The sequence below is a fragment of the Salmo trutta genome, chromosome 21, assembly GCF_901001165.1.
Source record: "Salmo trutta chromosome 21, fSalTru1.1, whole genome shotgun sequence".
Classification (NCBI taxonomy): Eukaryota; Metazoa; Chordata; class Actinopteri; order Salmoniformes; family Salmonidae; genus Salmo; species Salmo trutta.
Window position 1 is genome coordinate 9,469,404 of NC_042977.1, and position 23,511 is coordinate 9,492,914.

At 43.4% G+C, this 23,511-nt stretch overlaps 2 protein-coding genes across 3 annotated transcripts; both read left to right on the forward strand.

Annotated features, from left to right (window-relative positions):
* Window positions 1-4,669: 4,669 nt before the first annotated feature.
* Window positions 4,670-7,581, forward strand: LOC115156624 (angiopoietin-related protein 3). The gene is made up of 7 exons (XM_029704128.1): window positions 4,670-5,278; window positions 5,622-5,732; window positions 5,849-5,972; window positions 6,139-6,252; window positions 6,334-6,429; window positions 6,632-6,904; window positions 7,116-7,581. Exons 1-7 carry the CDS (start codon window positions 4,763-4,765, stop codon window positions 7,325-7,327), a joined length of 1,446 nt encoding a protein of 481 aa, XP_029559988.1. The 5' UTR covers window positions 4,670-4,762; the 3' UTR covers window positions 7,328-7,581.
* Window positions 7,582-7,752: 171 nt separating this feature from the next.
* On the forward strand, window positions 7,753-16,752 carry LOC115156623 (phosphoglucomutase-1). 2 transcript variants are annotated; one of them, XM_029704125.1, is made up of 11 exons: window positions 7,753-9,482; window positions 10,251-10,413; window positions 10,677-10,823; window positions 12,938-13,063; window positions 14,171-14,361; window positions 14,819-14,973; window positions 15,180-15,295; window positions 15,402-15,537; window positions 15,869-16,052; window positions 16,148-16,282; window positions 16,449-16,752. In XM_029704125.1, the coding sequence occupies exons 1-11, from the start codon at window positions 9,225-9,227 to the stop codon at window positions 16,536-16,538; spliced, it is 1,701 nt and encodes a 566-aa protein (XP_029559985.1). In that variant the 5' UTR covers window positions 7,753-9,224; the 3' UTR covers window positions 16,539-16,752. The 2 variants fall into 2 exon arrangements, with proteins under 2 accessions (XP_029559985.1, XP_029559986.1); XM_029704126.1 differs by lacking the exon at window positions 12,938-13,063 and having other exon boundaries at window positions 16,449-16,634.
* Window positions 16,753-23,511: the final 6,759 nt, after the last annotated feature.

Below are 23,511 nucleotides of genomic sequence, written 5' to 3' on the forward strand. Positions count from 1 at the left end.
CCACAAACAATTAATGAACATGCACCTGTGGAACGGTCGTTAAGACACTAACAGCTTACAGACTGTAGGCAATTAAGGTCACAGTTATGAAATCTTAGGACACTAAAGAGGCCTTTCTACTGACACTGAAAACACCAAAAGAAAGATGCCCAGGGTCCCTGCTCACCTGCGTGAACATGCCTTAGGCATGCTGCAAGGAGGCATGAGGACTGCAGATGTGGCCAGGGCAATAAATTGCAATGCCTGTACTGTGAGAGGCCTAAGACAGCGCTACATGGAGACAGGACAGACAGCTGATCGTCCTTGCAGTGGCAGACCACGTGTAACAACACCTGCACAGGATCGGTACATCCGAACATCACACCTGCGGGACAGGTACAGGATGGCAACAACAACTGTCGGAGTTACGACAGGAACGCACAATCCCTCCATCAGTGCTCATACTGTCCGCAATAGGCTGAGAGGCTGGATTGAGGGCTTGTAGGCCTGTTGTAAGGCAGGTCCTCACCAGACATCACCGGCAACAACGTCGCCTATGGGCACAAACCCACTGTCTCTGGAACTGACAGGACTGGCAAAAAGTGCTCTTCACTGACGAGTCGCGGTTTTGTCTCACAAGGGGTGATGGTCAGATTCGCATTTATCGTCAAAGGAATGAGCATTACACCGAGGCCTGTACTCTGGAGCGGGATCGATTTGGAGGTGGAGGGTCCGTCATGGTCTGGGGCGGTGTGTCACAGCATCATCGGACTGAGCTTGTTGTCATTGCAGGCAATCTTAATGCCTTGCGTTAGAGGGAAGACATCCTCCTCCCTCATGTGGTACCCTTCCTGCAGGCTCATCCTGACAGGATCCTCCAGCATGACAATGCCACCAGCCATACTGCTCGTTCTGTGCGTGATTTCCTGCAAGACAGGAATGTCAGTGTTCTGCCATGGCCAGCGAAGAGCCCGGATCTCAATCCCATTGAGCACGGGTGAGAGCTAGGGCCATTACCCCCAGAAATGCCCGGGAGGTGCCTTGGTGGAAGAGTGGGGTAACATCTCACAGCAAGAACTGGCAAATCTGGTGCAGTCCATGAATAGGAGATGCACTGCAGTAGTTAATGCAGCTGGTGGCCACACCAGATACTGACTGTTACTTATGATTTTGACCCCCCCCCCCCCCTTTGTTCAGGGATACATTATTATATTTCTCTTAGTCACATCTCTGTGGAACTTGTTCAGTTTAGGTCTGTTGTTGAATCTTGTTATGTTCGTGCAAATATTTACGCAGTTGACAGTGAGAGGACTTTTCTTTTTTTGCTGAGTTTATATGTCAAGGATCAAATACATTTAATATTCACCTGTCTCTGTGTACCCTTTCCATTTTCCTCACACGCTTGCATACACTATAACAAATGTTAAATAAAATCTGTTTGTCCTCTCATATTGAATAAGCTATTTGGTATTACCAAGATTTCAAGTCAGTCAATAGAGTCAATGTCCATGTGATTGTGAGCCTTATAGTGTCATTGCCTACTGCTAGATAAATCTCCCTGTGTTGAATGTCAAGTCATCCCTAAAGCCATCATTCACTGTAAATAAGATAGGCGTTGTCTCGGGGACAATGATGATGTATTTGACCCTGAAAGTTTGACGATGACATTTGAGTTATGAGTCGCTATTCATGAGTGATGAATAAGAACCACATGGTTCCATTGCACCAGGCAAGCTCAATAAAGCTCAATAAAGCTTAATAAATAATCCCCGGTGCAATGGTTTTAACAATGGTTCTAAGATGAACTTACCCTTAAAATGCTTTTGGGAAACCGGGCCCTGGGCTCTTTTGCGTGAGGAAAATGTTCTCCTGAGTGTTTGCTCGAGCGTGCATGGAGTGCCAGATAGGCAGGGTTTTTCACTTTTGGGACCATTCCAATGCACCAGACAAGCTCAATTTACTATTTGAACACATAATAATAATAATATATTCAATTTACGAGTAAAATACATGTTGGATAGAAAATGTCACGACAGGCCTGATGGAAACAGCAAATTTGTTGCTAAACTTTCCAAATGTCGACAAAACAAAATGCGCTAGACTAGGTGGGATCTTTTTGTGTCGGTAAAATGTATTATGCGAGAGATGGCCGCGATGATATGTTGTGTGGTCTCTCACTACGACTTGGGAAAGCATGCAGTTTATTAGGCTACAGATGAAATGAATTATGATGAACTTCACAGGGTGGTGAAAGTGCACGGTGATGAGCTTGATGCTCCTGTTTAATAAATATCAAGAGTCTTGTTCTGGTGAAATGACGATCGATGCTTGGCTGCCATTTGACATATAAAAATGATCTCACTCTTTTGTCCATAATAATCTCATCATGTAGACTAGCCTACCTGCACTGTATCTGTAAACTGTTGGCTAGAGCGCACGTGCCAAGACCAGAGTAGGCAACGCAACATTTTTTAGAGTTGAAAATGCAATGGAAAACTCATTTAACTTGTATTTTTTTTTTCGGTACATGGGAATTTAAAGGGAATTTAACCGCAAAACATGCATATTGTTTTTATGCTGATTTTAGAATATTTACATGAAAATCTGTTGGCAATTGGATGGGAACCTAGCTTTTGACCCTTATAAGGACGGGATCATTTCATCAGAGTTAAGAAAACTATGATGCAATTATGAGTTGCCGGGTGTATGACAGCAAGAACAGAACAAGAGACATCTGTTGTTGGGCCTGAAACAAGACGGATCAAATGTGATTGCTCAAACAGCACATATTGGCTTTGGTTTGGTTACCATGAGCCAACAAACAAGCAATATGTGTCTACTGTAGATTATCATCTGGTTTGACTAGTTGATTGTGAAATACCCCTGTACACTCATATAGCATGCCAATTTCCTGGCCACATACAGTTAAAGGAAAACCAGTTATCGACTGTCAAACTTACTGAATCTTTAGGCCCAGTGCAGTCAAAATTCTGATGAAACTAACACTGTAAATGTGTGAATAAATGTGATCAGTGTTATTTCCTGATAGTTGCTGGTTGATAATACAGTCTACACAGGACTTTCTAATCAGCAGGTTTGCATGGACGGGAGTTTCGGCTTTCAATGGTGACATCACCATGCGGTAAATTGGTTAATAGACCAATAACAAAGAGAGTTCAAAACCTCTCTGCCAATAACAGCTAGTTTTCAGCCATTTAGACCACTCCCAGACAGTCATAGCAAAATTCTTGCTTGAGAAATAGTTTATCTAAAAAGCTATTTTTCCAATTTTGATGGAAATCTATTAAACATCAAATACAAATTAGAGTTTAAAGATCATTTGGGAGTAGCTTGGGAGTAGCTGCTCCTGCATCACCACCCTTAGCGGAGCTGCCAACAACCGGAAGCATGTGGTTTTCAGGGATACAGCTAATTCAACCTAGCTTCCTTTGCCGCTAAAACACGGATGTGGGAACTCCACTCAGCCGTTTCTACCTTAGGTTACTGCATCACTATGAGAATTTTTCAGCCTCTGGTTGGTCAGAGGCTGATTGAGTAAGACCTGTTTGGTCGAAATGCATTGCAGTAATATAATATGGTCATCTGGTCCTACTTGTATACTGTATATTTTTGTAAATAGTTCACAGCATCATACTCGTTGCCTTTTTGTATTTTTTGTATTGGCTTTTTTGTATTCCATTTTCTCAGGTAAAAAATAGCTTGAACAAAATATTGCAAAACTATAGGACAATGTAGGATCTTAATTACACCTGTATTGTCGTAGCAAAATAATCTGGAAGCAACAGGATTTTAACATTTTGTCTATAATGTTTCTTGATCAGTGTTTAGGCTATTAGCTGGTCAAAATGAGGATACATGAAAAGTGCAATAATGTTAATATAACTGTGTTAGTGTGGGTTTTCATTGAATTTATGTAAATCTTAAAGCTCATCTGCATTTCCTGTGGCGCAGTAAATTTCTCAGCAACCAAATAGTGATACAATTAAGATCCTACACCTGTAGGACATGTTACACAATCAATATAATATGTAAACTGGGTCATCTGAAGTTTACTACAAACTATTACCAGGAACTGTTCAAAAACATTAGTCCCTTTTTCACTGAGAGACAAACAGGCCCTTCGTTACCTGCGACTCTCCAAATGTGAATGTTATGAATGTCTATACAAAGGAAGATAAGAAACTCAAAATCAGATATAATATGTTATGCACAGATGTTGTTGATAATAGTGCACACTGTTCCAAGTGCAAATATATTTTGGGAATTTGGCCCCACCATTGAGAACCAACAACAATTTATTTGGGCATCCATGATAATTCTCCGACTGGGACACTGATGTGGACATTTTGGAATAGCCATTGTTGGTGGATGCTGGTACCAGGCTGGCACACCAATGTGTTTTGAACTGAACATTCCAATTGATTGCATCACACACAGCTGCCCACTCAGTTCTTTTGTTTAGAATTTCAGAATAGAACACTGAAATAACGGAAATAACTGACTGCAGTCATTTCAAACAAAGCCTATAATCAAAGGGTTAAGCTCTTTTGTAAGCTGGACTCGTGGATGCTGCAGCCATATTTGCAGAAGCAAATTCAGTTGAGACTAAGTCAGTTAATAATCAACCTCATCCAAGGCAGCCTATATAGTTTCCCAGTACTGTGTCCTGTGGCGTCTTTTCAAGGGAAGAGGGGACTCAAGTGGCCGGCTGGCCAGCTCACCAACAACACGAGACGGTCTAAAGACAGAAACAAACAACATCATGAAGCTAACGCTAACCTTTATGTTCGTACTTGTGGCTTCTTGGCCAATGGTACTCTGCACCAAGGAGGAGCCCATGTCCGAAGACCCTCACCTCCTTCAGGTTCCCGCCGTCGAGGCCCGCTCCCGCTTCGCCGCTCTGGACGACGTGCGTCTCCTGGCCAATGGTCTCCTCCAGCTTGGCCACAGCCTCAGGGACTTTGTCCACAAGACCAAGGGCCAGATCAATGACATCTTCCAGAAACTCAACATATTCGACCACTCCTTCAACCAGCTCTCTGTGCTGGCCAGCGAGATCAAGGAGGAAGAGGAGGAGTTGAAGAAGACCACGGTGGTGCTCAAGGCCAACAACGAGGAGATCAAGAGCCTATCGCTGGAGATCAACTCCAAGGTGGAGAGCATACTGCAGGAGCGTAGCCAGCTTCGGAGCAAGGTGGGCGGGCTGGAGGAGAAATTGAGCGGCCTGTCTCAGGGCCTGGTGCCCGCCGAGCAGCTGGTTGAGATCAGCACACTGAAGGTGAGTCACCCCAAACTGACTTTAACCCATTGGGGAAATGCTGTTTTGAATTGAGCATGGGGTTAAAGCTGATTAACATTCTCAAAAAACTCACAAAATATCCATGTAGAATATTGGTATGGTAAGAAACCAAGGTAAAGTTTACGGGGAATCTTTTCAGACACTTCAACAAACCTCAAGAAGGTAAATGAACTAAAGTCACCTTTGGTTCTTTTACATACAGTAGTGATTAGCCTGCTCCATTTTCTTGAAGAGTAACAGCACAGTACTACCAGATAGACATATTGAACCCAATGATAAATATGTCTGGAGAAATTACCCTGTCCCATCATGTGTCCCTCAGGATGTGATCCACACCCAGGAGAGAAGCATCGCTGAGCTGCTGAAGGCTGTGAAAGAGCAGAGCGACCAGCTTGTTCACCAGAGGAGCAAGATCAAGACTCTGGAGGAGAAGGTAGTTGCTGCTATAGTACAACAAAGTATGTAGCTTGAGCCTTACAGTCTTCCAATCATGGCAGCAGGCAATTGACTACATTTTTATAGCAACACATTATTCCCTCGCATTTCTAGCTCACCTATAACCCTTTCATGCAAGAGGCCATTGAGAAACCATCTGACAACTTCCAGTCTGTCTTGCCGGACCTCACTGGGTATCTGACCAACACCTCTGCAAATGGCAGCTTTGACATGACAGGTAAGGTGGCTTTAAAGAGTCATGATAATTTTTTGATTTGTATTCCCTTTAGCTCATTCTTTGGCAACAACTACAATTTTAGGGGCCCTACAAAACACAATGTTTGAGGGATTGATCCATCACCCCTTAGTGCTGCTGATTGACTGTGAGTGGGGTTGTGCTACAGATCTTCCATCAGACTGTTGTGAGCTATTTACCAGGGGCGAGAGAGCCAGTGGAATGTACACCATCAAGCCTAACCAATCCGAGCCCTTTATGGTCTACTGCGACATGGATCAAGGTAAGACAGACAACGAGTAGCGCCAATGCTGTGTACTAATGTATATATATTGATTAAGTATTTCCTATTTCCTTTCTGCAGATGGAGGGGCTACTATAATCCAGAGAAGGAAGGATGGGTCCGTGAATTTCGATCAAAATTGGGAGAAGTATGAAAACGGATTTGGAGACTTTCAAGGTGAGTGATCGAGTTGTGAGGTGTAATGTGTATTTTCTCATGACCAGTGCACCAGACCAGAGTACTCAATTATTAAAGCACTGGTGCTGTCATCACCTCATGTGCGTGCGTGTGTGTGTGTGTGTGTGTGTGTGTGTGTGTGTGTGTGTGTGTGTGTGTGTGTGTACAGCACTGAGCCTTGTTGATTTGTCTGTGTTACCAGGGGAGTTCTGGCTGGGTCTGAAGAAGATCCACTCCCTGGCTAGTCAAGGTGACTCTTTCCTGAACATCCAACTGGAGGACTGGAAACAGGGCAAATGCTTCATCGAATACAACTTCTCTCTGGATGGACCAGAGGCCCACTATACTATCCACCTCTCACAGGCGTCCGGAAATCTGCCTGATGCAATGAGCAACCGTACCGGTACGAAGTTCTCCACTAAGGACCGGGACAATGACAACCTTGAAGACTCACACTGCGCTTACACCTACACAGGTACAGTAGTGGGGACTGGGGAGGACGACATTTTATGGATGCATGGTTTACCGTAAGGCTCAAGTACAGGGTTTTGTTCTGAATTCAATTATTTATTGAAAGATTTTAATCTAATTTATGAAGCATATGGTTTGATGGAACATTAGATTGAATGGAGTTTGCTGTTTTTCACACCAGCATCAAGTTGAACTAATCCCCTGGGCTTTCGCAGGTGGCTGGTGGTTCAAAGCTTGTGGAGACACCAATCTGAACGGGAGATACATCCACGTGAGACCCAAGGGACATTCAGAGTGTAGGAGGGGAATCCACTGGAAGCCCACCAGAGGGGCCTCCTACTACCTCCGATCCACCCAGATCTCCATTCGCTCCACCCCCACCACTACGGCCACCTCAACCTCCTCAGAAACAGGCAACTTCCGCTGAGAACAAACATGGACGTATGGACAGAAACAAGACATTGACCAACCTTTGGCAAAGATACATGTGACTGACAGTCCCTGACAACAAGGCCTTAAGGAGATTTAGGAGTCCAGTTTAGTCAGGTCTCTTCTGTCGACTGCACAGTGGGACCACGTTGATTAAACAGGACTCTAAGCCACTGTTTGTCTTATAGCTAATCTAAAAAGGACTCGCTTCTCTTCTCCTCTTCAGCATTAAAGGCTTTGGGACACAAGGAACCAAATGAATTGTGAACCATTTTTATACTCAGTTTAGCGTTCTAATTTAGGGGTGAAATTGATTGATAACATCCTCCTATTGTTACATGCATTTGTGGAATCCTATAGAGTTCTTGTTTAAGCATTGTAAACTATGCATTAACGGTGGGCGGTATTCATACCTGTGATCTGCGCACAAACCTCGTAAATATGCAAAACCTACATAATTCTTTAATGTCAAATTTGTGTTAAACGTGCATATCTTAAGTCTGAATATAACCAGGTATGAAGTGGTGAGGAATTGGATGGACAGCACACAGGCATCCACCTTAATGACAGCAGTTATCACCAGGGTCTTAGTCACATTGACTCTCAGCACATCTGTACTGTAAATACTGTATTTTTGTTATGATTTATTTTCCAGAACTGTAAAAATAGTATTTATGACACTACTGGTGTAGTTCTGAATAATTACCCTTGAAAGACTACAACGGTATTTCGACTACGCCGAAAGACTAAGACAAATCATTTGATTTCTAATTAGCTAATCAGCAAAAACATGGTTATCCAGTTGAAAGATTGGCATGTCTATATGCCTATCTATGTCCACGGCTATCTATAGCCGTTAGTAGCTACACCTGTAAATATACTGTACCCTAAAACCCCTCTCTATTCAAGCCTTTACACAGTGTATTATTACTACTCAATTAAAATGGACTTGAATGGACTTATCAGAGGCTATGGGAGGGATGGGAGTGTCATGATTGGCAGAATAAGTTTAGCATGTTTCGCAATGACACAAAGTGCCAGGAGTGGAATGTTAGCTAAAGTTGGCCCCTTTATGTAAACAGAGGGATGACCTTCAGTGAGGGTATGACAACATGGTGAGTGTCCGACGGGTACTTCCCCTGTATACACTGTTCAGCCTTGACCTGAAAAAATATCCGATATCTCACCGATCTCTGATGAAATCAGACCTACAATTGATATTTTCTTACCGAGCTAATGAGTGGACATAATGTGACAGCAGAGCCCTATAGCAAAAGTCGTTTTTTCCAAAAATAGTGCACCTGTACTTTAAATCAGCTTTCAACTGGAGACCCCACAATGTTGGCGATGCAGCACTAGCAAAACAATATCCGACATTAGCCCTATGAAGCAGCAATGCATTCTACTCGCAGGGAAGAAGTTGACCCTTCACACTGGTATTACCACCACATCTCAATCCTGTGCATCAGCAAGTCAATTCAAATCGAAACTGACCCCGAATCAATGCTCAGGGAATCTCTTACTGGAGACAACATCCACCTCTCAAATATCATTGTCAGCATAGCTGTAGAGTACAGAGCCTAAACCACATGGCACTCCCACCTACTGCCTGGAAGGACCACACAGGGTCTGCTGCAGCCCTGACAGTGATCCCCCTGTAAATGTGCAAACTAAGGAGCGTCTTCAGTTACCATCTGTCTCTGCACACACATTAGTCTGCCTGGTTTATTTTTGGACCCATAACTACCCCCTACCAGCCTGTGAAACACTGGGAGTGGCTAAGACTTTTCCCTCCCGTTACGCCTGTACACCCTTTTTAACTGTCAGGGGATCACGTCTACACAACAGGTTACCCCTCTTTCCTTGTTTTTTTGTTTTTGTACCACATTGAAACAATGGATGATAGTCCACTGCAAGTTCTGACTCTACCCACAGCCCCTTACCCAGACCAGAGACCAGGTACTAGTGGTCTGAGAAAGAAGGTGTTCGTCTTCCAGTCCAAAAGGAACTACCTTCAGAACTTCGTCCAGAGTATATATTCCTCCATCGATCTACTAGACCGCCAGGGGTCCACAATGGTAGTTGGGGGAGATGGACGCTACTTCAATCAAACAGCCATCGAGATCATTGTTCAGATGGCAGCTGCGAACGGGGTCAGTGTTACCTGTCACTGTAACCTGTCACTATGTGGGCGACTGTCAGTGTCACCTTTTCCAAATCACTGGTTGGTGGCGTTACCTATTTGACACCACGTGGCCTAGCCAGGGCATGCAAACATTAGTAATGGATTAAAGGTGTCTGAAAATATGCCAGGATGCAATTAACAAATTAACAACTCGTTGTTTTCTATCTTTGAATCACATACTGTTTTAAGAAAGACTGTCTATATATGCCACGTTTATTTCAATTGTTGAATACTAATTCTAAGTTGGTCTGGAAAACAAACTTTCTTAACTGAGGACTCACTGTCTTGAAATAGATGTGTATTTAAACTAGCTTTGTTGTTGTCCCAGTGCCAGCACTAATGTGGCCCCGAGGTGCTGGGTCATAAATTAGAGAACCTCGGACGCTTTTGCAGATGGGGGTATTTTTAGGGGGATTAAAAGGAAGTTGCACATGATGACACCTGCATCTAATGTGTTTCTACCGCTGTCATTTCTATGGCCATCCTAAGTATAACCACCAGGAACCATAGCTTATGGACTTCTCATGTTAAAATCCAGAAGTAAATACGTAATAAAATTAAATCTATACCATCAACGTGAGGCTTTCAGTCATAAAACGTGTTCAACTCCAAGCCATAGTGGCTCGTTTCAAAATAACTGCTGAAATATGTAACCGCAACAGATACACTAACCTGAAAGTCAACTTTACAACACCCCTGCTAAAACATACACAACTGACCTGTGTCATCTTGGCAGGTTGGACGGCTCGTGATTGGTCATCATGGGATCATGTCCACGCCAGCGGTTTCCTGTGTGATCAGAAAGTACAAGGCCATCGGCGGTATCGTCCTCACAGCCAGTCACAACCCTGGGGGACGCGAAGGAGACTTTGGCATCAAGTTCAACACTGCTAATGGAGGTACTGTAACTAGAGAAGAGGGAACAGGAGGAAAGGGTTAGCCAAGAGTGCTACAAGATGAGATAGAGACATTTCACAAGTATCATGCTCAGTGATGCACACATTTGATACCATTTCAGTCTATATTAACAATTGAAAAGACTAGAGCAGCACAGTTACGATCAACACAAATGAGAGCCCTTGTGTAACACAAGACATGAAGTTGAACGTGTATTCAGAGGATACTACAGCATTAAGTCTTGCTTCTGTTTGACCCAACCCAGGCCCAGCCCAGGATGCGGTCACCAACAGAATCTTCCAGATCAGCAGAACCATAGAGGAGTATGCCATCTGCCCAGAGCTCCGGGTAGACTTGGCTACCCTGAGCAAACAGAAGTTTGACCTGGAGAACAAGTTCAAACCCTTCACAGGTGAGCACAATACATCACTCATAACCTGACATGAGAATTGTATTTATTTTTATTTAACCTTTATTTAACTAGGCAAGTCAATTAAGAACAAATTCTTATTGACAATGACGGCCTACCAAAAGGCAAAAGGCCTCCTGCGGGGATGGGGGCTAGGATTAAAAAATTATAATAATAACATTGGACAAAACACAGATCACGACAAGAGACAACACAACACTACAAAAAGAGAGACCTAAGACAACAACATAGCAAGGCAGCAACACATGACAAAACAGCATGGTAGCAACACATGACAACAACATGGTAGAAACACAACATGGCAGCAGCACAACATGGTAGCAGGACAAAAGATGGTACTAACAATATTGAGATAAAACTGTCCAGTTTGAGTGTTTGTTGCAACTCGTTCCAGTCGCTAGCTGCAGCGAACTGAAAAGAGGAGCATCCCAGGGATGTGTGTGCTTTGGAGATCTTTAACAGAATGTGACTGGCAGAACGGGTGTTGTATGTGGAGGATGAGGGCTGCAGTATCTCAGATAGGGGGGAGTGAGGCCTAAGAGGGTTTTATAAATAAGCATCAACCAGTGTGTCTTTGACAGGTATACAGAGATGACCAGTTTACAGAGTATAGAGTGCAGTGATGTATCCTACAAGGAGCATTGGTGGCAAATCTGATGGCCGAATGGTAAAGAACATCTAGCCTCTCAAGAGCACACTTACCTGCCGATCTATAAATTACGTCTCCGTAATCTAGCATGGGTAGGATGGTCATCTGAATCAGGGTTAGTTTGGCAGCTGGGGTGAAAGAGGAGCGATTACGATAGAGGAATCCAAGTCTAGATTTAACTTTAGCCTGCAGCTTTGATGTGTGCTGAGAGAAGGACTGTGTACCGTCTAGCCATACTCCCAAGTACTTGTATGAGGTGACTACATCAAGCTCTAAACCCTCAGAGGTAGTAATCACACCTGTGGGGAGAGGGGCATTCTTCTTACCAAACCACATGACCTTTGTTTTGGAGGTGTTCAGAACAAGGTTAAGGGCAGAGAAAGCTTGTTGGACACTAAGAAAGCTTTGTTGTAAAGCGTTTAACACAAAATCCAGGGAGGTACCAGCTGAGTATAAGACTGTATCATCTGCATATAAATTGATGAGAGAGCTTCCTACTGCCTGAGCTATGTTGTTGATGTGAATTGAGAAGAGCGTTGGGCCTAGGATCGAGCCTTGGGGTACTCCCTTGGTGACAGGCAGTGGCTGAGACAGCAGATGTTCTGACTTTATACACTGCAGTCTTTGAGAGAGGAGGATAGCAAACCAGGCCAAAGACCCCTCAAAGACATCAATATTCCTTAGCCGGCCCACAAGAATGAAATGGGCTACCGTATCAAAAGCTTTGGCCAAGTCAATAAAAATAGCAGCACAACATTGCTTAGAATCAAGGGAAATGGTGACATCATTGAGGACCTTTAAGGTTGCAGTGACACATCCATAACCTGAGCGGAAACCAGATTACATACCAGAGAGAATACTATAGACATCAAGAAAGCCAGTCAGTTGATTATTGACAAGTTTTTCCAACACTTTTGATAAACAGGGATTAATAGAAATAGGCCTATAACAGTTAGGATCAGCTTGATCACCCCCTTTAAATAAAGGACGAACCATGACTACCTTCCAAGCAATGGGAACCTCCCCAGAGAGGTTAAAAAAGTCAGAGATAGGCTTGGCGATGATAGGGGCAGCAACCTTAAAGAAGAAAGGGTCTAAACCATCTGACCCAGATGTTTTTTGGGGGTCAAGTTTAAGGAGCTCAAGAGAACTGGAGAAGTAAACTAGTACTGGATGTTTGGTTTCTTGTTGGCTGTTTTATAGTAGGCAATAAGAGAGAACTCACATACTTAGGCTAGAATTAAATAAAACCTGCACTATAAAAAACAAATAAAAACCATGACAGTCCAAGTTTGCAGTGCAAGATCAATGTGACTTTTTAACAGCACAGTTTCTGGTTTGACTTAATCTGTCCGCTGAACATTGCTTCTATTTTTAATTCTTTGAACTGTTTCCCTACTTTGCTTACTGAGATGTACAACTGAAGGGATTCTTTGTCTTGCCACAGTGGAGATAGTGGACTCGGTAGAGTCTTATGCCAACATGCTAAGGAACATCTTTGACTTTGCTGCACTGAAGGAGCTGCTGTCTGGGGAGAACCACATCAAGATCCAGCTAGATGCCATGCATGGAGGTTAGTAATCTAGCGTGCCAGACTTCACAGCTACGACGTCGACGTGCAGTTGTAGTATATGCAGTATTCAGAGACACACTCGACTGGCTCTGCAAGATTAGGAGGTAAGAAGAAGGCTGCTCTATTCAGATGTACAGTACAGCAAAACCTATACTATAGTTATGCTGTTTTCACAAGCGCATATGTTGATATATAGCTTAGGTTTCATATAATCTCACACGGTGCCACAGTAAAGATGAGCAGAGCACGATTTGTGAGAGCAGAAGCCCAGTCGAGAATTCAGCTGTCGTATCTCACTATCTGTTACATGATCCAGTCTTTCAGGAGAGAGGGGTTACAGCTCCCCTGTGATAACACTGAAACCAAAGGCGGGACCCCCCTTCGCACAGGAAAGCCGGTGTCCTTAGACTGCCAAATCGCAGAAGATCTTGACATGAATGGAATTTTAACAAGGTTCCACGTTCATGCCTACTCCCTCTCTCCAATAAGAAGTTCATGTCTATGTGGCTTGGAGCAATCAGCCGGTCAACCCAAGGATGTGTCCATGTTGAACTGACTTCAAAGCTTCTGAAATTGAGAGACCGAAGTTATGATGATGATGAGTAATTGGATACTCTGGTATTAAAATGTGGGCTAACAGGGTACTTGTCAAAATGTTTTAACGGGACTGGGAAGAGGGTCAATATCCTTAAATAATCCATTAAGAAAAAGGATACTCTTTCAATAAAATTTCCTTCCAATTCTCAATAATCTCTATCATTATGGTTTCCCAAATGTCCCCATCACAGTGTCAAACTATCACTATTTAACTCTCAAATTCTTTGCCATGTCTTCACCATAACCGCCAAAACCCACTTACAGAATCCCACACCTTGATCCTGTTTCTCTACTCTGTCAAAGACTGTGATTTCCCTAATTCTAGTCACTTTCAACAGCCACACTATAAAACAGGCACTAGAGACTGGTCCAATTCAAATTCTCTATTTCTCTAATCCTGTCTCTTGGACCCCATGGCACTTGTCCCATTAAACTGTTTATTATTAAACGTGACTCTATCCCTCTTTCTGTCCCTCCCTCCCTCCCTCTGTAACTCTGTCTACTTCTCAGTGATGGGTCCCTATGTGAAGAGGATACTGTGTGAGGAGCTAGGCTCCCCTGCGAACTCTGCCATTAACTGTGTCCCCCTGCAAGACTTTGGGGGCCAGCACCCTGATCCCAACCTCACCTACGCAGCCGACCTGGTTGAGACCATGAGGGGTGGCCAGTACGATTTTGGAGCTGCCTTTGATGGTGACGGTGTGCGTGCTAAATCAACCAATAATTTTACTGTCTTTATAATAATGATCACCATTTTAAGTAATCATCTTTAATTTGTGAATTTCTCCTTTATGTAGAAAAAAAAACTAGAACCCCCCCCCCAAGAAATATTAAAGTGCTAAACAGCCAATGCTGACACAACAACTGAAAATCTACTGAGAAACCTTTTCTTATTTTTCATCCAAGACAATTAAGGAAATGTTAAAATAGTACCCATCAAGCATCCCAGACAGACTGAAGACTTCTATCACAACTTTATGGTTAGGGGTTAGATGCTTTGAATTGTATTTAGATAAATCCCCATGCTGCTAAACCCTCTCTTTTTTATTTTTTATTTAACCTTTATTTAACTAGGCAAGCCAGTTAAGAACACATTCTTATTTACAATGACGACCTCTCTCTTGTCGCCTGACCTCTAACCTCTGTCTGGTTTTCCAGGACCGTAACATGATTCTGGGTAAGCATGGCTTTTTCGTCAACCCCTCGGACTCGGTGGCTGTCATCGCTGCCAATGTCTTCAGCATCCCCTACTTTCAGCACACAGGGGTGAGAGGCTATGCCCGCAGCATGCCCACCAGCGCTGCCCTGGACAAGTAAGGCCTCGGCCTGGCATTATCCAATGAGAAAATGAGCCATTGACCATTCCTGCATTTCATCCTGTTTCAATGAACAAATGATAACGAACTTGAATATTGAATGTACAGAATGTGAATGTGTGCAGAATGATCATAAACCGTAGTCATGTATGATAACCAAAACAACAAAATGACTAAATCCCCCATTTCTCTGTATTTCGTAGTGTGGCCAGGGCAACAAAGATTGAACTTTACGAGACCCCGACGGGGTGGAAGTTCTTCGGCAACCTGATGGACGCAGGCAAGCTGTCACTGTGCGGAGAAGAGAGTTTCGGCACAGGTAGCTCATCAGTGAGTCAAAATGTCAGGAACTATGTTGTAGTTACAAGAAAAGTGGCAAACACTGCAAGAACCTCAAGCAATCTACACTGTTTCTATCATGTCAGGTGCTGACCATATCCGTGAGAAGGATGGACTTTGGGCCGTGCTGGCATGGCTGTCAATCCTGGCAACGAGGAAACAGAGTGTGGAGGATATCATAAAGGACCACTGGCAGACGTTTGGCAGGAACTTCTTTACCAAGTGAGCAATGGACAGTGTGAATCACAGTACTGACCTCTGGTGGTCAAAGCATATCCTTGCAAACATACTTTTTCTGAATCATCACAGACTTTCTCAGGGAGATGTAGTGAGGCTGGCTACTGCTCAAGTCTGAGTGAAACCAAGAGTTGTATAACACGCTGAAAATCAAATCAAGCTGAAAAAAAGACATTATGATATGAAAGCAAGTGTCAAAAAGTGGCAGTGTGATTCTCTTAGACAATGACAGAGGGGTTGGCCTCAGAAAGATGAAACACGTGAGCAACGTAGCCAAAGCTTCTCATTTCATCTTCTGCTGTGCTGCCTTGGGCAGGTATGACTATGAGGAAGTCGACCTGGATGCAGCCATTCAGATGATGGAGGATCTGGAGCTGATGATACTGGAGAAGGCCTTTATGGGCCAGAGGTTCGCTGTGGGGGAGAAGCTCTACCAGGTGGAGAAGGCAGACAACTTTGAATACACTGATCCCGTAGACGGGCGCATCTGCAGAAACCAAGTGAGGAATGTGGAGGCGGCTATTTCGGCGTGGACGCAGAATTGGACCTACATGTCACATTGGACTAATTCATCTTCATCTCCTCTCTCTTGCAGGGCCTGCGGATAATATTCACAGATGGCTCCCGGATCATCTACAGGCTCAGTGGAACAGGGAGTATGGGGGCAACAGTTCGGGTCTACATCGACAGCTATGAGAAAGACCCTGACAAGATCTTCCGAGACCCACAGGCAAGTCTAACACCAGGCAAACGATGATTCAGAGATTAGATCTCACTTACCAAACTGTGGTGTTTCTAATAATATCATCATGGCCATGTAGCTACATACTAAGTGTATAACCTGTGTGTGTGTGTGTGTGTGTGTGTGTGTGTGTGTGTGTGTGTGTGTGTGCCAGGTGATGCTGGCACCCCTGGTTACCATAGCCCTGAAGGTTTCACAGCTTCATGAGAGGACAGGCCGCAGTGGCCCATCAGTCATCACATGATCGTCCATTACCACCCCTGCCCCTCCTAATAAAAGCTTCAAACTACACTGTATATCCCCCATCCTACCTTCACTGAGATGGTCATTTAACCCTTCATCCAAAGCATCTTTGTGCGATTTTGTACTTTCAGATCAACCCCAACTATCACCACTCAGCTTCTTATTAATTGAGATAGAGTGAACTGTACCAAAAATAAAACATTCTCAACTTCGTATTTGGTTGTTGGTGTCATTAGTGAAATCCCCATCGATCAGGGCTCGCCAACCTTGTTCCTGGAGAGCTGCTGTCCTGTAGATATTCACTCCAAAAACCTACAGGAGGGTATCTCTCCAGGAACAGGGAGTTGGAGAGCCCTGCCATAGATGGTATAGGTCTACATAGAGTAGCATGGCAAATTCCCCCAATAAATTGGTAATGAGAAGGCCTTGGTCTTTATAAATCTTGCATCATCAAAATGAAAGAAACATTCCATATCAACATTTATTTCAATACAAAAATATTGATATGCCTGTTCTGTCTTCAAAGTGGGATTTAAAATTAAGCGCTTTCTGTAATACTATCTATCTATCTATAACTACCGTACTATAAATAGGTAGTTTTAGGTACACAACATCAAGTGAAGTTGAGAAGTATGTAGCCTAGGCTAGGACTACTTGTTGGCTGTCTGGCTCCATCCAAAGCAGTTCTTCCCGCCAAATTGGCTGACAACAGCTTCGAAACATAACATCAACTTGCTCCATTATTCTCTTGTAAAGAATGTGTTCAAGTGTGCCTAGCTCCAATGCAATATTTTATCATGGAAAGCATGCATTTGTTGTATGAAATATTGCCACATACGGTTGTCAAGTTGTGTAGCAACGAAAACAATACCTCAAAACTGCAGACAGCGGATCTAATAGTGAGTTTTTCTAACTTTGTTTACAGCTATGTTTTCTGCATCCGTCATATCTTCAGATATTAGGTCATCCTACCTGTGTGTGCTTGTAAAAATGTTTTCACAGGAACACGTGTGTATTCACGTCACCTTCAAATAACCCGTGAGCACTATTTTTTATGGGGGTGGAGGCAAAGCCAGTGAGTGACAACCTACGTGAATGGGAGGCTAAGGTGGAGGGACTGAAGGACACCTTGTCGGAAGGTGTGATATGGCCATGGAGTGTTCAGAGCATCCCAAAAAAGTATATTGTTGATGATGATCAGCTACTGATGATGATGATTATATGGTGTCTACACTTGGTGTCTAGACTTGTTGTCTGCCAAAATAAAAAAAAGCTATTTATTTTTCAAATCTTTCTGTTCTATAAGGTGTTACAGTTTAGCGAGGCTTATAACTCTGTCCCCCCAACTGCACCGTCCCCTTCCACACCAATGGTGAGTTACCAGCAATACTGTATCTATTGCCATGATAGTGTCATAAAAAGGAAACTGTTTCCTATCTGTTTTGGCTGAAGAGGACAAGGACACAGGTAGGCCATGTATCCCCTGCCTGGACAGCAAGTGGAACCCCGGCATCTCAATTAGCAGCATTCTACTCAGCGTAATATAGTACTGCACATTTTTTTATACAATAAAGTCACCAGATAGCTAGGGTCGAAAATTTGCAGGAAAATATTCATGTCCTTACAGTGTTTTAGTCTGCGTATTTAATCAATAAAACTGCAGTTAGTTCCATTTTGCCAGTGCAATTCCACTAGTGTTTGTCTTGCAAATCACTTCTGGTGCCTTGAGAAATGTCAGCCTCCGCAGATTTGTTTTTGCTTGTAAACAGGAATCAGAAGGATAGAATTATGGTTAGATTTGCCAAATGGAGGGTGGGGGAGACCTTTGTATGCATCTCTTTGTGTGGAGTAAAGGTGCTCTAGAGTTTTTTTTCCTCTGGTTGCACATGCTAGTAGAAATGAGTTCAAACAGATTTAAATTTGCCTGTATTAAAGTCTGCGGCCACTAGGAGCGCCACTTCTGGATGAGCATTTTCTTGTTTGCTTATGGCCTTGTAGATTTGGTTGAGTGCGGTCTTAGTGCCAGCATCGGTCTGTGGTGGTAAATAGACGGCTACGAATAATATAGATGAGATCTCTCTTGGTAGATAGTGTGGTCTACAGCTTATCATAAGGTACTCTACCTCAGGCGAGCACCAGCTGTTATTGACAAAAAAACACCCACCCCTCATCTTGCCAGACATTCTTCTCTGTTCTGCCGGTGCATGGAAAATCCCACCAGCTCTATATTATCTGTGTCGTCTGGCACCCTTCCTCTGGCAATAGAGATGAGTAGATTTAACAGTGTTCCTGAAGAGGAGAGAATGTGCCTACTGTGTGATCTTGGAGAAATCTAAAACAAAATCCATTTAGTGTTTTATTGCCCTCTGTATGACGATCTGAGACATGTTCTTTTTTGTAAAAAATGATTGTGATAACTATGAAGTACTCTGGTTACGGAACGAGCAGAGGCTTGTATTTTGCTTCAGACAGGGCGTATTTGAGATTGCTCAATTTGTTCACATTGCCTGGAGGAGAAAGAGAAATGTACTGTTTGTGTAGTGTGGCTAGATGGAAGCTGTACATGCCATGATTATTGTATTTGTATAATTTGTTAAATATTATTTTGTTCTGTAGTGTCTTGCAATCCCATGTGGGCTGGCCACCGGTACCTGTATGACACTTAAATAAATCATATTAATCAATCAATCGTGACAGTTCCTCTAGTATGAGTGCCGGCCCTCCTCCGCCTCCTCTCCTAGAAAACCAAGCTGATGACCGCCAGAGACCCAGCGGCGCCAATGAGTGACCCTCCCTTCTAAGAACACTGGTAAGCCTACACAAAAAAACTAAACTGCTCACACACTTGTGTCTGTGTCTGCAGGTATACAGATGAGGAGGCATACAAAGGTATGTCAATTTGTATGTTATGCAGATCATAACATACCAATGGGGATCCATAATAAATACAAATATATGTATGTACCCTCCTCTGATACTGATATCCTCTATATGAAATGTGCTTTTACAGTCTAAATGTAATTTTAATGTTAAAATTCTTGAATGGAAAATTATTTTAACATTAGTGAATAACTTAAGATAAATATACATTAACCTCTTTAATTAAAATAAATTAACATTATCATCTATAGAATGATATAACAAACAAAATAATAAAATCAGCAGCAGATTTTTGAACTAAGTATACACACCAATTAGAAAATAAGCAGCTGTAAAAGTGGAAATGGAAAATGGAAATAAAGGCCTGATGGTGGCGGTAGAGGAAAGGTCAAGAGGTCACCAAATCAATAGGTTTCTTCCACATGGGGTCTTGATTGTGCACAACAAATTTTATGGCAATCCAGCCATTACTATGAGATATATATTGTTCTCAGCCTGTGGGCATCATGTGTGTAGTGATCCAATATCCATAACATGCCATTTAACAGTTAACACTGACCCTTGCTCAGCCTTACTAACCAAGAGCCCAGCGCCGAGCCTTTTTGCTAACAAAGTCACTGATCAAGTCTTTGAAGTCCAGCTTTCTAGCTAACTGACTTTCACTGGACAGCATGGCAAGACAGCAAAGCCTGTCCTGGGACATAGTGGACCTCAAATCGTATTTAAAAAAAAAATCAGTTTTAGCTTACTGAAGCTCTCTCGCCACCAGCAACAGTCACAGGCAGTGTGCAAAATATACGTAAAGCAATGCACACTTCTCCAAAAATGCTTTGCAGCTGCATCTTACAAATTGCATTCAGGAGACCAAGAGTGGGCGAATTAGGGGGGAAAGTGGCAGCATATACAGTGTTCAGGTGTCGTACTTCATTTTTAAACTCAGGTGTAAGATCTCTGGAATACTTCATGATCAGTGGTTGGCACACAGAAGGGACTTTATAACTTTCAGAACAGCAGAAAATTCTTCGACAATTTTTGCAGTAGTGTGGAACCTAGTGTCCAAGTCACTTATGATGTTGTCCATAGCAGTAAAAACACTGTGTTCCAAAACACCGTTGCTGCACTGTCCTGAGCTGTCTCCTCTTGAGAGGTCTCATCATGGAATCTCTTCCTTTTCCTCTGGCGGCTGTGTTCATTGCTAAATTGAGGTGCAACATCCATTTGCGTAGTAATCAGTGTTGCCTCAGATAGGAGAGACTCCCATCCATCTCTAAGAGCCTGCATCTCTTCCTTTAAGGCTCTGATATTGGCTGCCTATGTGTCAAGTGAGTCAGTTTTCCTGACTGGATAATCACATTCCTATCCTCAATGCATTGCAGTACCTGCAATTATGCCAACTGACCTGTCATTCAACACAATGCTGCTCACCTCCTTCTTCAGTTGTTAGTAGGGCTGGTTCAGGGCTATGGGGATGGGGAGACAGGGCTGCATTTGTTGGGCCTGGCACCAGGCAGGGGCAGGGACAATTGATTTAGTATGAATAGCTTGCTAAAAGTTGGCCTGCATTGATTAAATGTCAGCTAAAAGAGGAGCAAAATGTAAATACTCAGAATGTACTGTGAAGATATTAAGTAACTAATGTTAGGGGAGAAAAAGTAGCGGCACCATGTCCTTACAGACGGTAAATCATTAGAAATTAATAATTCGATTTAATGCAATTCCACCCTCCAGCAAATCAAAAATGTGTTTATCTGTTCAGCTTTTTGGTCTCTAGATATACCAATATTCTCAACTCCAGAGCATTTCAAAAACGAACTACATGTTAGGTCATGGCATTTGCTTTCTCTTTCAAATTCAATGTTGTATCAATCTAATATATCCAAGCAGGAATGCATGATAAAAATCTGTTGATGTGCAATACGTAAACCTGCCACACCCTGCTGTTTCTCCTGTCCTTGTGATTGTCTCCACCCCCCTCCAGGTGTCGCCCATCTTCCCCATTATCCCCTGTGTATTTATACCTGTCTTCTCTGTTTGCCAACGCGTTACCAGTTCATCTTGTTTGTCAGGTCAACCGGCAGTTTTGTTCTCAGCTCCTGCTTTTCCCAGTCTCTCTTTTTCTCACCATCCTGGTTTTTGACCCTTGCCTGTCCTGACTAATGAGCCCGCCTGCCTGACCACTCTGCCTGCCCCTGAGCCTGCTGGCCGACCTGTACCTTTGCCCCACCTCTGGATTGTTGACCTCTGCCTACCCTGAGTCTGCCTGCCGTCCGGTACCTTTGCCCCACCTCTGGTTTACTGACCCCTGCCTGCCTTGACCTGTCGATTGCCTGCCCCTGTTGGAATATTAAACCATTGTCATCTGGGCCTATAACCATTTGAGTGTTCCCTGGGGTATCAGCCCCCGCTCTTCCCCGAGCAGGAGGAAGAGGTTGGCGTACCTTCTGCCCAGATATCTGTCTGCCGTTGTCATCGTACCTGGAGGAGAGCCCCGGTCGTCCCTCCTCAAGACCACCTCCAGGTATCGACGACAAGCGGATCACCATCGGACCCCGGCATCATCTCAGTCAGAAGGTATGGATGCCCCTCCGGGTGGAATCCCGCAAACTCTCCCCCCGGTTTATCGGCCCATTTCCCATCTCCAAGATTATTAGCCCATCAGTTGTTTGTCTTCTGTTGCCACGTACCCTTCGTATACATGTGCCCAGAGTCAAACATGTACAGTGGGGGAAAAAAGTATTTCATCCCCTACTGATTTTGTACGTTTCCCCACTGACAAAGAAAGGATCAGTCTATAATTTTAATGGTAGGTTTATTTGAACAGTGAGAGACAGAATAACAACAAAAAAAGCAGAAAAACGCATGTCAAAAATTTTATAAATTGAATTGCATTTTAATGAGGGAAATAAGTATTTGACCCCCTCTCAATCAGAAAGATTTCTGGCTCGCAGGTGTCTTTTATACAGGTAACAAGCTGCTTGGTGATGGTTGTGTAGGCCATTCCAGCCTTGTGTAGGTCTACAATTTTGTCCCTGATATCCTTGGAGAGCTCTTTGGTCTTGGCCATGGTGGAGAGTTTGGAATCTGATTGATTGATTGCTTCTGTGGACAGGTGTCTTTTTTACAGGTAACAAGCTGCAGTTAGGAGCGCTCCCTATAAGAGTGTGCTCCTAATCTCAGGTCGTTACCTGTATAAAAGACACCTGCGAGCCAGAAATCTTTCTGATTGAGAGGGGGTCAAATACTTATTTCCCTCATTAAAATGCAAATCAATTTATAAAATTTCTGACATGCGTCTTTCTGGATATTTTTGTTGTTATTCTGTCTCTCACTGTACAAATAAACCTACCATTAAAATTATAGACTGATCATTTCTTTGTCAGTGGGCAAACGTACAAAATCAGAAAGGCCCTCAGCAAGGAAGAAGCCACTGCTCCAAAACCGCCATAAAAGAGCCAGACTACGATTTGCAACTGCACATGGGGACAAAGATCGTACATTTTGGAGAAATGTCCTCTGGTCTGATGAAACAAAAATAGAACTGTTTGGCCATAATGACCATCGTTATGTTTGGAGGAAAAAGGGGGAGGCTTGCAAGCCGAAGAACACCATCCCAACCGTGAAGCACAGGGGTGGCAGCATTATGTTGTGGGGGTTGCTTTCAAGACATCAGTCAGGAAGTTATAGCTTGGTTGCAAATGGGTCTTCAAATGGACAATGACCCCAAGCATACCCCAAGCATGACCCCCAGCATTCACGATTTCTGTCTTTCGGATGGGACGTTAAACGGGTGTCCTGACTCTCTGAGGTCATTAAAGATCCCATTGCACTTATCGTAAGAGTAGGGGTGTTAACCCCGGTGTCCTGGCTAAATTCCCAATCTGGCCCTCATACCATCACGGCCACCTAATCATCCCCAGCTTACAATTGGCTCATTCATCCCCCTCCTATCCCCTGAAACTATTCCCCAGGTCATTGCTGTAAATGAGAATGTGTTCTCAGTCAACTTACCTGTTAAAATAACGATAAAATAAAATAAAAAATACTTCCAAAGTTGTGGCAAAATGGCTTAAGGACAACAAAGTCAAAGTATTGGA

What these genes read in the sequence shown, in the direction of transcription:
- LOC115156624 (XM_029704128.1), top strand. Translation starts at nt 4,763, where the DNA reads ATGAAGCTAACGCTAACCTTTATGTTCGTACTTGTGGCTTCTTGGCCA. An exon ending in CTACTGCGACATGGATCAAG is followed by an intron (nt 6,253 to 6,333) that starts GTAAGACAGACA and finishes TCCTTTCTGCAG; the next exon opens with ATGGAGGGGCTACTATAATC. An exon ending in CTGCGCTTACACCTACACAG is followed by an intron (nt 6,905 to 7,115) that starts GTACAGTAGTGG and finishes GGGCTTTCGCAG; the next exon opens with GTGGCTGGTGGTTCAAAGCT.
- LOC115156623 (XM_029704125.1), top strand. Translation starts at nt 9,225, where the DNA reads ATGGATGATAGTCCACTGCAAGTTCTGACTCTACCCACAGCCCCTTAC. An exon ending in GCTAGATGCCATGCATGGAG is followed by an intron (nt 13,064 to 14,170) that starts GTTAGTAATCTA and finishes TCTACTTCTCAG; the next exon opens with TGATGGGTCCCTATGTGAAG. An exon ending in ACCAGCGCTGCCCTGGACAA is followed by an intron (nt 14,974 to 15,179) that starts GTAAGGCCTCGG and finishes TGTATTTCGTAG; the next exon opens with TGTGGCCAGGGCAACAAAGA.